The 13,086-nt window shown below is 42.4% G+C and overlaps 1 protein-coding gene across 2 annotated transcripts; it reads right to left on the bottom strand.

The window, feature by feature from the left end:
• Positions 1-197: 197 nt before the first annotated feature.
• Positions 198-12,954, bottom strand: LOC121614586 (AP-2 complex subunit mu-A). 2 transcript variants are annotated; one of them, XM_041948537.1, is made up of 13 exons: positions 12,819-12,954; positions 11,240-11,361; positions 6,297-6,562; positions 5,956-6,038; positions 4,657-4,662; positions 4,347-4,482; positions 3,706-3,850; positions 3,353-3,370; positions 2,665-2,784; positions 2,249-2,384; positions 1,962-2,059; positions 1,621-1,732; positions 198-1,402 (listed from the first exon to the last, which is right to left on the bottom strand). In XM_041948537.1, exons 2-13 carry the CDS (start codon positions 11,311-11,313, stop codon positions 1,268-1,270), a joined length of 1,329 nt encoding a protein of 442 aa, XP_041804471.1. In that variant the 5' UTR covers positions 11,314-11,361; positions 12,819-12,954; the 3' UTR covers positions 198-1,267. The 2 variants fall into 2 exon arrangements, with proteins under 2 accessions (XP_041804471.1, XP_041804472.1); XM_041948538.1 differs by lacking the exon at positions 3,353-3,370.
• Positions 12,955-13,086: the final 132 nt, after the last annotated feature.

Below are 13,086 nucleotides of genomic sequence, written 5' to 3'. Positions count from 1 at the left end.
TTTCTCAAATGAGTGGTCAGGATGTAAACTGGACAAACCAAAGCCATGCTACATCCACCATCGCCCAGGATCCACAGTTCCTGCACCAGCCCCTCCCTCATTTCAAACAATATCCAGAGGAAACAGCAATACGATACATTAAAGACGATCTACAATAATATCGGCCAGATGAAAACACACACAGGAGATATGCAGGGTTGGTTATATAGTCAGATTTTATTGGACAGAACGGTCACCAGGGCTACAAACATGAAGAAGCAGACAGTGATGAGGCAAACACCAGGGGGAGACCTCACCTCACTGCAAACATACTCCCAGTGCCAGATTTCCCCACAGCATCTTTCAATCGCAATGGTGTGACAAAGTTCATCTTAGTGCTTAAGAAACAGGAAAGTTGAGTCACGTCCTAGCTTATCGGGATGATGGTCAAACCTCAAAACTGTCTGGAATGTTTCCCCAATGTTTTAACTATACTTTGACCTTACTGGCTGCTGGTAAAACTAACGGTGGAAAAATAGCAAGGGAAAGAAACGATACACTCTCCAGAAAATACAAAAACAGCGCGGTCACTATCAATTCCTTATCTTTCCTAACTACCCAAAAGAGATGTTGAAATGAGACTTTTGATCCATATGACCATTCCCAAAAAACACAGATATCAAATATCAATCAGTCCACAATACAGAATCAGACAATGCATCTCAGTTTGAAGGGGAGACTCTACGGAGACAGAGGTTCAAACACAGGAACTACATCAGGATTCAGTTTCAACCACAACAGCTACAAACCATTTTACCAGTGATTAACTCTAGGACTTGTTGGGCTTCTAAAGTAACTGGAGAGAAGATAGTGAAACAATAACACTGGATAAACATGACAGGACACCCTTTAAAGTCACCTAAAAGGGTGCCTCCAGTCCTCTCCCCCCTGGTTCCCACCTGCATCACTTGTCTTTTTCTTTTGGACACCAGTTGGTTTACAGGTTTACTCATCACTACGAGATATATACGATACAATGGTTCACATTTTGCATATATCTGTGCATTATATCATATTTACTTTTTTTAACGATGTAAATTCAATCTCCAACACCTAGTTAGGAAGGGGTGAGGGTGGTGGTGGAGGGGGGTCGGGGTGGGGTTGTATGAGAGAAGCTGGAAGGATTGAGGGGAGGAGAGAGACAAAGTAGGAAGGGGCAGAAGAAAAAAATCTTAACAAGATAGATGGGAGGAAAAGTGGTCAGTTCGCTGCCCGGCGGGGTTGAGCTTTAGCAGCGTGTTTCGTAGATGCCGGAGCGGCCGATGTACCGCACCCATTTGATGACATCGTGGTCACTGTAGTTGAGCTTGGACTCAAACACCTTCAAGTAGCGGACCTTGAGACCAGAGGGAGCAAAAGGAACCTGCCGAGACGAGAAGAGGAAGGTTAAGGGCGTGTCGGGGCATGTTGGGTTCTTACTGTGCCTGTGAAAATCAAGTGAGCTCAGAGCAGGAAGTGTGTGTGTGAAGTAAGCAGGTTGTGATTTGCTGGGATCAGATTGTGTGTGTGTGTGTGTGTGTGTGTGTGTGTGTGTACGACAGAGAGGAAGGCAGAGACTATAAACTATTAATGCGTTCTCACCTCAAAGTTCATGGAGATGGGAGGTCTGGCCCATTTCTTCTTATCGTTGGTCGGCAGCAGCTCAATCTCAGCGCTGATCTGAGACTCCTTCATCCCAGCCATGCGTTTGATCCTGCACACACACACACGCACAAACAAACAGTAAAGCTTAGGAAGTGTTCCATAGATGTCAGTAATGAGCCTCATTTTTAAAACCTCACCAGGATAAATGAGAGGGTTTACAGAACAGAGATTACTGCGTGTCTAGGTTAAACAAACCAAAGAGAAGCTGTTGATCATTAACTTGACACAGAGACAAAAGTGAGTTTGTACGGGAATGTTCGGGCAGAGCTACTACTCACTTCCAGACAATGGCGTTCTCACTAGCCTTGTACTTGGCTTTTCCCTTCATACAAATCACCTGCACGCCGCTGGTGTTGAGGGGCGTTGGGATACGCACCTGAGGAGTTGAGAATGGAACAGTGTTAAAACAATCAAACTTCATGCAGTGCAGAGGCGTTCCAAAGTGTCTCTGGTTACCTTTGGCCATGTTTAAGCTGTGATTTGCTGCAATGTGAGGAAAAATGACCAGTGTTGGTCATTAAAATCTGTGTGCGCTGCTGTCATCTTGACTTTGATCAGAGCTCACCTCGATCTTTTGGGCCAGCAGCGAGGGTTTGAAGTTGGACTTGATGACCACCTTAACCTCCAGTTTAGTGCGGCCAACCTCCCTGACTAGAGGAATAACGCGGAACGGCAGGATGATGTCTTTAGTGGTGCGATACCTGCAAGAAAGGGGGAGGACAAAACACAAAATGTTATTTCAGAAAATAAGTATTTGTTTCAGTGTTCATCCATGCCTTTCAGACAAACTGAGGATACACGCATCCAGTAAAAGACCATGTGGACACAAACTACCACATGTTATATGCTTTTCATATGTTTACATATTAAACTCATGCCCTGTGACTCTAACACTTTTCTGTCACATTCTGCTCTTGTCTGGACATCTTAATAATAACAATAAAAAAAGCTTTAAAAGATTTTTTAAATCCATCTACTGACCTCATGAGCTCATACTCTCCATCAGGGGGGATGAAGCTGATGCTACGCTCTGAGTCAAACTTACTGAGGCGCACACACTGGTGGAAAGTGCAGTCATCGATGGCTATGGACTGCTTCCCACTGCCGGCAGAAAAAACACATCAGAGACACACACAAAAGAGACGAAAGATTAGTTCACTTGTTTATTATTAAAAAAATTCTATCTAATAACTATGACACCAATTCTTCAAAAGATAAAACTACTACTCTCCCTCAACTAATGTCCATAGGTTAAAAGGAAACATTAAGATATGAGCACACGTAGGGACACAACTGCTGGTATCAAGCCATAAAAAAACTAAAAACATAAAAATGGCACTACTGTGCAATAAAACAAATCACAATCCCCGTTAGGTGTTTAAATAGTTAAAAGTCAAGCAGGTAGGTGTGGGGTAATACAACAGACCAACCATTCCACAAAATAGGCAAACAACCACCGGGCAGTACACTGAAGAGTTAACAAGGTGTGTTTGATTTGTATTGAGTGTGTGGGTAGCAACACTGCATGAGATGTACAGATTTTTAATGTGCTTAAGGGCTTAGACAAGACAAGTGTGTGTGTGTGTGTGTGTGTGTGTGTGTGTGTGTGTGTGTGTGTGTGTGTGTGTGCTGAGGTGGCAGAGGTTGAGGACACTTATCAGTACAGTACCTTCCTCCCCCTAAATCACTGAGGTACAGCACATAGAAAAGAAAGAGAGGGAAAGAAAGGAGAGATGCATCCAAAGGAAAGAAAAATTAAAAAGAAATTGTAAAGCCTGTCTTGTTGTAAACAGCAAGACAACACTGATAACACAGACACGGGGCTAACAGACAAGGTGGTCTCTTAAAAACTGACTCAGCAATAAAGTTCCTTGTCAGCGTTTTCAAGATGAAAATCACACAAAAGCACCAACTCTCAGTAAAGAATAAAGAAACTGAATTACAAATTACCTAAAATCATTTTCAAATTGCTTATCAAAATATGGTTTATTCCAGATATCGTTGCCTCGTTATGTCACTCACCTCTTCCCTGCTTCATCAGACGCTCCTCCCTTGCCCTGCTTATCGATGACAATCTTGTCGTTCATGCCAAATTTGCACTCTGGCATTCCACTCAGGTAGCTCTTCATCACTACTCGGCCCGACACGTGGGCGCTCAGGACCTGGCCTGGACAGGAGTGGAAAAAAGTGAGTCCAAAACTGGACGGACTGCAAATTATATTTCTCTCCCTGCTCAGCGCTCACCTAACGGTTTAAGGCCCACATGTAAACAAAAGGGAAACAATGCTATCAAAAATCAAAAGACAAGATTGGAATTTGTCATCACGTTCAGAATGAGTAACAAGTCTCTGTAGATGAAACTAAACTCCATCCAACTACACCTACTGAAGATGATGATGGCTTTTATTTGCCTGGCTAAGAAAAATAGACGCTAAAGGAGTGGGACTGCTAGCTGATATCTTATGCACAGACTCTCAGCTCAGCTCAGCTCTCTATACATGTGACAAATATATTGAGAAACAAATAATACAAATCAATCAATATAAACAAGGAGAGACATAAGCCCTAAACTCTCAAGTGGTCAACTACTGGCACTAGAACATTTCAGTAAATCATTAATGACAGCAGTCCCCGCCCAGTTTGGGAAGGCCGCATAAACAAACCTTGTGGTGACATGAGCAGGTTGACGCTCTCCAGGACGTCCAGGAAAAGCTCGTTGCGGCGATACTTGATGCCCTCGCGACGCCAGCCGATCTGCCCCGTCACCTGGCTGGTGATCTGAGACTGCTCCTCTTTTGTCTGGGAGACAGGAAGAGAAACTGTATCACTACTAACAAAAGGAGAGGTCTGACAGGCTGAGCAAAGAAAGACAGCATGAAGAGGGATCATTAGCAGGGAGGAAAACAAATATGACACGGCCCCATACATGGATAAAATGAATATTCCTGAGCTGACGTGTGTGTTGTTTATTACCTGGTGCTGAATTACGAAGTGTCCAAGACCGCAAGTTGGTAGAAAACAAGGAGAGAACAGAAAATTAGGATAGAATTTCAAGTTTTTAGCTAATCACACCATAAACATACATTTTTTTCATACATAAACCAGGAATGTGCTAATTAGATTCAGGATCTTTTTTTTTTTTGCACACAATCGGACTCATGACCATCTGTGATACCAGTATTTATAACAGACACTAATGGAGGCCCACAGTCAAATAAGGAAAACCACTTCAATTCAGATCATGATTAGCAGGTAAGTATGGAATCAGATCTCAATATTAATGAACGCACACAGAAAGATTCACAAAAAAGTTGGGGATTTATATATAAATGACTCTCACCACTGTTTGTTCTGTTTATAAATGTCACGCACATCCAAATACAAAAAAATGTAAGACTCATAAGTTTATTTCTGACGCACACAAAAATATTTCTTGTGTTAAATAAATAAAAGTAGAAATCCACAAATACATGCAATAAAGTATTTGCAATTTTCATGAAAAAACTGCATTTGTGTGATGGTTTTTTAAGACTTCTCTGCCACGACTCAATTTACAAATGCATTTCTTTCAACGGGGATGTCCGATGTCGCTGCAAAATTGTCTGCATCACAGCTTTCCTCTGATGGTTTCCTATAATGTTTGGTGTGCACCACATTTTGTAGGATTTCCATGAAGACACTAGTGTCTCTTTCACTTAGTCAGCGTGGACATCAATGTATCACATTGTCAGCTATCGCTTGTTTCGGTCGCAACGCTGTGCGTAGGGAACACTGCAGGTTCCAGCGTAATCAAATGTTGTGGTAGTATGTTTGACAGCTGCTACTCATAGTCTAATGGATTACAATAAACAAAAGACTGGAAATAGATCAGGCTCTATAACATCAACATCAGTCTAATAAAAAAGTCAAACCCAGATCAAGCTAACTGGCTTGGGACATCTCTGTAAAAAAATGTATTTATCTTATCACTTGTGATTCTCCAGATACTGAGTAACACTGATCTCAAATGTTTCATTTACCCTCTCTGATATAAATGCTGTATATAAATATAAAAACAATGAAAATAAACAACAGCCTCTAAAACTACCATAAACCTGAATCAGCACCCCTCTAAGACTGTCTCTCAACATAAAGTGAACTTGACAGCAGGTCATTAAGAAGTTAGCAAGAAGTTAGCTAAGTGCACCTAATAAACTAGCAACTGAGTCTATTGTTATAGCAACACAACAAAACTCAATCCGTAAATGTAAAGACTGAACTTGTCTTACTGACCTGTCCCTTAATGCCCTGCTGGGTGATGAAGGTCTTCAGAGCTCCGGTCTCTGAGTTCTGGGGGTAGCCAAAGTCCAGGATCTCTGCATGAACAAACATGGACAGATAAGTGTTCATAACAGATAAGATGGTTAAAAGTAAAAACCAGGCCATGTAGCAATGGGAAGAACCAGTACTGACTGACTGAGACATTAGATTACTGCAACTCTACAAGAGCAGCTAATAAAGCAACCTGCATAACTGCAAACATGAGACTGAAACTACAATTCAGGTTTTGCTGTCAACTGCTACCCAGTTGTCTTTTATATAAACAAACACACGGACAGATGATCTCCTCCTACCATCCAGCAGCTCATAGATGAGCACAAAGTTGTTCTTGATGTTCTCCTCGCTGATCTTGCCAAAGTAGGCCGTCATGACGTCACACATCTTGTACAGGAACTCGAACACCATGGCGGCGTTGACATTCTGCTTGGTGACGGCCGCCAACCAGATGTTGGAGCGCTTGACATGGAAGAAGCTGGTGCGGGCGATGTTGGTCACCGGGGATCGAACCTGCTGCCGGGCGTGGATCACGTTCACGCGAAACGCATCCACAGCGTTACGCCTGAGATGGGAGGGAGGGCGAGGATACAGAAAAAGAGAGAGAGAGAGACATTTACGTTGGCAGCTGAGAGAATTGTTTTAGAGTTAACACTATCCCACTCTGTGATATCCTGTGAAAACATTAAAAAAAAAAACATATCCTGATATCCAGTCCTGCACTGAACTCAATAATTAACCCCTTCTGACCTCCACAACATATCCCTCATTTCTAACTGGAACAGGAAGAAGACGCCTCAAGTTGGTGCTTTTAAGACAGTGAAAAGGAGAGTTGTTTTGTGTAAATGCTGATAATTACCAGGAGGGAGGCTACAGCATAACTACATGGACTCCATGGGAACAAAAAAACATGTATGTTCCAAATCTGATCTTAAGTTGGACTATTTGTTTATTTTGAAGTTCACCTTAAAGTATAACTCAGTGCCATGATGCATTAGGGAAACACTGCCCCGATTACTGTGGATATATAAATAACAAGGCTTAGCACAGAGGATGCAGCTCATTCTGACAAGAATGCCAAATCCTACTGAGAAACACCAGAGAACATCAAGGAGACACAAACTGTCCACCTTACTAATATTCTAGACTACAATCATCTACCTTATTTTCAAACATATAACAGCTGGCATACTCAGCTGAGTGTAACTTAAAAAAAAAAACTACTAAAATAACTAATCTGAAAGTGTAATAGCTTAGTATATTAACATCAGAAGAACCAAGACATCAGGTGAACAATTCAACCACGCTGTAACTGATAGCTCCCACTTTTTAAAATTGTACCATGAAAAACAAATGTAATGTTATCAAAATATCAACATCTATATTGGCAGGTGTAGGAATTGCACGTGGTGATTAATGAAGGCCCACGAGGACAAAAGTACAACATGTCAGTCTGGGAGGCCGCCATGATGTCTGCCTTGTCCAATGAACTGCTTCTATATCAAAACTGGTAAGTATTATCAGCCAAAACATATCTACCATATTTCCTTGTGTGAAACAGCATTTAAGCTTTGATGAAAACAAATTGTCAGTTATAATATTTTAAAAAGATTGTTGATTTCAGTGTATATTACTCCATTCAAGCCCCACCTCTAAAAATGAATTTAAAACGATCTAAGCCATTTTTCAGTTTCTTTGTGAAAAATAAGGGCAGAATCAAAGGATGAGGGGACTACTTAACTGTCATATCCCATGCTCAGACTACATGCTTAGGCACTGAGAGAGCTGTTTGTGAGCATCAATACTCTGAAGGGCCCTGGTAGTGGTTGAATTTGTTGGTTTTGATTGATTGGCTGTTGTATCTCAGTATCCGGTGGTTTATTTACCACTGTAATGACATGACAGGTGACTCATGCGTGGAGGAAGTATCAGGAAGTTGACTGTGGAATCAATGGGCATGCAGTTAGGGGTTTCAGGGGTCATTGACTGGTGGCCATGAGAGGGGATGGGGTCATGCTTGATGCTCGAGCATCTCTTACCTATTCCTACAGGGGCCAAGATGGACAGATGGAGGAAAATGGTGATACAGAGGATAGAGAGGAAAAAAGGATGAAGTAAAAGGAGAGGAGAGAGACAAAAATGCACAAGAGACATTTTCGTGCATCATGTACACAGACAAGGTGAGTAACATGGTGTTTATTATGACGCCATCACTGACACTGAATACGTTGGAAACAAGTCAGCAGTTGTGTGTTATCGTCACAACAGCATGGCAAGGCCATCTTAACTCATAATAGCTGAATTATTTCAAGTAGATCCGTTTCAGCTTTAACTAAAAGCTCTATTTCAATATAAAACAAGCGCGAACATAACATTATAGCACGATAGCACCATAATGTGTCTGGTTTACTATGCATTTCTGCAGCCACAGGGAGGACCACCAACAGTAACTGATGCTGGGACCACAGTAGAGATTTGCAGACAAAACTTATGGATTTTCTAAACATAAGAAATCTCTGTGGCTGTTGTCTAAATGAAAGTCTCACAAAATGAGTTTTCCTCTTTTCACACCTTTTAGCAAAATGGAATGTCGTTATGAGGGCCTGAATTCAACTTCTTTTTCCTTTTCACATATTCAGTGCTATTCTGTAGTACACTTTGTGCTGTGTCTGAGGAGGCAGAGGCAGCAGATGTATTTGTGCTGCTGCTAGACAAGGAAGGAGCAATGATTACAAACAAAGCAGCCACAATTACATTGCTGATTGCAACCTAGGCTCAGGACAAAAGATGAAGGGATCCTGGTACAGTATATTCATTTCTTCTCTCCTCCTGTAATCCTACAACTACAGCAAAAACAGATCAAGGGATGAAATGTAAAAAAAATGCTTCAAGGGTCTGCACAAAAGAATAACAAACTGACCCAGCACTGCTGCTGTGTGTACCCACATAATTGACACTAGGAAATCAATTTCTCCCGCTGCGCCCTCGCCAGCCCTCACTGTATAACGCTACAAAGCACTGGTCTGGTGTGTGTTCTGGAGATGTCTACCCTCAACTGAATCACTGAATGTGTCTGAGTTTACACAAAACACAAAGCGATCCTTGGGTGTAAGCATGGACTACATGTCTACATTACAAATGAATCACATCAACAATGTGCCACAAACAAACAAACAAGGAAAAGAAGAAAGAGAAAGTAGATAAGTCAGATCTTCTATTCTTCTGGCCACACAGCTGAGTTCCTGTAATATCTATGTGGATGTAGTCTTTAATTTGACATGTGTGAAGTACCAAACATTTACCTGCATTTTTTTCAATGTGATTAGGTCACATGTGACAAGGTCTTTAGTCTATTACTCCCAGTCTACGCTGGATATGACTCAGCCATGGTTTTAGTTGTCCATCGTAGGCTGGAACAATTTACTTTGCTTCAACGCTCAATCGTTGGCAGCTTTTACATCCACATTGAAAGTCAGCCATTACAACCCACTAACTATTCTTTTTAAGGCATTTCCACACTTTTTTCCCTGAACAAGCAATTGCTGATTCCCCCATCCTTCCATACCAATAACTTTGGTATTTTCATAATTTTTTAAAGGAGAGGAAAAAGGTGCTTGCCATCAGTACCCCACGTCCATATGGTAATACTTAATAACTTGTGTCTTGTGTCAACATTAAGTCATTTTGGAAAAGTTTTTCACACAGCTGCACCTAATCTTTTAAATAGAAGGTGTGGTTTGATAAACATGAGTGAACCAAATCATTACCTCATAACATGGGAAACAGGGAGTGAGGAGATCATTTTTCTTGATTGGGCATAATTGTACTTCTGTGTCTGTGTTTTTTATTACAGTTGCACGCATTTCATTGTTGACTTATTGTGAGAATCTCTGCACGTTATTCTATGTTATTATATTTTCAATAATTGTATTCTTTGTCTAAAGCCCCTTTCACACATGCAGTCTATCCCTTAAATGTTCAGGAACATTTCCTGCATGGGGTCATGTGCGGATGGGAACACGGATCAATATTCAGGGAACTCTGTGCTGTCAGTTTCCCACCTTAAGAACCAGTCACATTCTAGGGAAAATGCCAGTACAGCTGTGTTGTGAAGGAAAGCAGTAACATTGCAGGAACAAGCACCTAAATGGTTATGGTCTGACAAAAGACACTTTTTTGGAGCAAACAAACCAAACAAAAGACTCTGCTGATGATGTTTTTGAATCCGGGACTTGCGTACAGTTAGTCGATCATGAAAAAACATGACTTGTCTCTCAAACTTGTTGAATATTAAATACAGTACAAGAGCACCTGACAAAACAGGTCTTCGCCAGCTATGTTCCTGACAATAAGAAGAGATGTGGACAGAGGTCCACCATCAGCTCCACTCACTCGGCGGAGCAGCTCTAGCCGACACATGCGTTTCTCTTTGCCTGTCTGTGGCACAGTAACCTTCAGTGTTATTAGCCCTCAGTGGCTATTACTCATGACGTGTAACCAGTCAGATAGTGCTGTGGGCAGGACAATGAGTGAGACTACAGAGTGGTGACTGCAGACAGAAGCAGTTTTCTCATATGAACTCCGGGCAATATCCAGATTTGCCCTTTCACACATGTAGCACACAACACAAGATTGCCCGTGTCTGGCGTGCTCCCATGTACTGGAAATACATCAGTTGGTTTAGGTGAGGGGTGGCCATCAACGTCATCAACACACCCTTCTGCTCGCTGCGAATTCTCTGGATAATGACCTCCTCTATTCACACATTGGCTCATTCGGGTATTACACAGACTTTGTACTATGGTGCTGGCAGGGTAGTCCGTGTAATGTCCAGTCCAACTGATTTTGACATCTACATTCTCAGAGACAGCTCTTCCAGGTAATATCTAAATAGACTGAGGGTTGCAGTGCATGTGTGAGAGAGAGAGGCAGCTGCGTCAGAGAATCATGAAGATCACTAGTGGTGTCTGGTTATCCCAGCAATTTACCGGGAACTATGTGTGAAAGAGGCTTAACAGTTAGTAACATTGTCCTAAATGTAATCCTGGCTTAGCTAAAACACATTTTAGAGGAGATAACAAAACAGACAAATGTTAACTTCTTAGACAGGAGGAGGGGCATAATCCTCTCTCATCCCCTCGGAATCAATCCCAACCTGTCCAACCCTACCAGACCTTGTCACTGACATGAAGACCCCGGAAATTTAGGACTGTTATAACAGCTTTGCGACTGTAAAACATACCCAATGTCATCTCGGTAGACCCGGGAGATGAGGACCTCCCCCTTGTGGTTGTAGATGAACAATCCTCCAATCATTGTGGCTGCTTCTCAGTCCCAACTGGCCATGGTGAAACCAAACCCCGCCTGAAAAAAGAGAAATGGAGCAGAGATTGCAGGAAGGAAGCAGGGAGAGGAAAAAGGGGTGATAGAGAAGTGAAAGCAGTGAAAAGTGAGGAGTGACCAACAGTACAGGGAGGCGCTTGTCCTTCACATCCGCTTTCTCTGTCTCTCCCTCTCACTCACACACACACCACTCTATTGCCAGTTGAATATACCCTGCAGCTGCCCCACTGTGGTGACTCATTTCTGATTTGTGCACGTGCATACACATACATGCATTAAATATCACTCCAATACAGGCTTAAAAGACTCCACTACCACCACCCTCACCACAGCCAATTCCTTGTTTTCTTCCAAAGTAAGAATTAACCGCAGATTAGCAGGCACCAGTTAGAAGCAGGATGTCACCAGGTTGCCAGCTACAAATCTGCTGCTCTTACTGGGTTGCATTTTACTACCAGATGCACCCTGGACCGGATTAGACTACACATGGAATCCAAAGATCAAAACCTTTAGACAGCAAAATTCATCTAGAGGCGGCGATGTTTTTAGACGGCTATGATGAAGTCTACATGATTTAGACCAACAAATCATGGGAGTTTGTCCTCATTCAAGAATGAAGCTTCTGGAAACCAGGGGATGAAGGACATGCTTGGAATTCCTCGAAGACAGAGGCCAGACATCTTACACACACGGTGCTAAGAGAAGTGTACAACACAATCATTTGCCCAAGATCAGTAAAATAATTTCTCCATGTGGACATTCCTGAGTCGTGATCGAATAAACCGTGCACAAGACCTGAGCGGGTTTAGTCGCCCTTTTATTGGCCGAAGTCAAGATGTCTGCTCACTCGGGCCATTTCCTAACGTTCATACATTTTTCATATTTCCCCATTTGTTCCTCGACCATTGGGGGACAGGTTTGCTTGAGAAGCTTTATTTTAAACCTACTTAAATGGATACAACATTACTGAATGCTTGACCTTCAGCTAAGATCAAAGTGATGGGGAATAGATCGAGTAAGAGGTAGCTAGCTAATTTAGCTTACGATAGCAGGCTAACTGGCGGTGTTCAGCGAACACGTCGAGCCGTGCCGAATTTTATATGGACTTCCGGTGAGAAGAAAATCAGACCGTTTGACGAACATACAATGCGCAGAACTGTAAAATGCCGCACACTTACAAACTAACAATTTAAATGTTTAGCACTGACGGTGCACAATAACGCTACATCGTTAAAACATTGCATAAAAGGCATACTATATACTTTTATTTTGAAGGGAAAAATAACCACTTTTCCGTTATCGTAGTAGTTGCCGCGGCTAGCTTGACGTTGGCTAACGGAGCGGCAGCAAGCTAACATTGCTAACGTTAGCTTCGCCCCCGATTGAAACAGTTTTACCGGTTGTCCGAAACGGTTACCAGGCTACAATTGATTATTTTTACGAGAAACATGTAACCGTCTCAACTTTAGTGAACTTACCCTAGTTCTCTCACGAACGCCAACAGGCTTTCTCTCCCCGTTTGCCTCGGATATAGCCTATGTCAGGATCCAGTGGGTTCCCAGTTCACACACCCGCTAATTCCGCTCCTTCCTCTGGTCCGCTGATAGCTGTCAGCTGACCCGCCGTCCTTACGCACCGCCGTTCCGCTGTGACAGGAAAAGGCGCGGCAGGAGCGATGTGTTAACCGCACCCAGGCCTTGCTATGATAAGCTATATTGGCTATAGGACAGTTATTCATTTCATGGT

Source organism: Chelmon rostratus, chromosome 12 (assembly GCF_017976325.1).
Source record: "Chelmon rostratus isolate fCheRos1 chromosome 12, fCheRos1.pri, whole genome shotgun sequence".
In the NCBI taxonomy this organism is placed as follows: domain Eukaryota; kingdom Metazoa; phylum Chordata; class Actinopteri; order Chaetodontiformes; family Chaetodontidae; genus Chelmon; species Chelmon rostratus.
The sequence above is the reverse complement of the archived record's forward strand: the minus strand, read 5'-3'. Positions and strand labels throughout refer to the sequence as shown.

Bases quoted from the DNA above. Each gene is read 5' to 3' on its own strand.
- LOC121614586 (XM_041948537.1), bottom strand. From the start codon at position 11,313: ATGATTGGAGGATTGTTCATCTACAACCACAAGGGGGAGGTCCTCATC. The intron at 6,563-11,239 runs GTATGTTTTACA...CTCCCATCTCAG, and splicing joins GTCTACCGAGATGACATTGG to GCGTAACGCTGTGGATGCGT. The intron at 1,733-1,961 runs GTGAGTAGTAGC...GTGTGTGTGCAG, and splicing joins GAGAACGCCATTGTCTGGAA to GATCAAACGCATGGCTGGGA.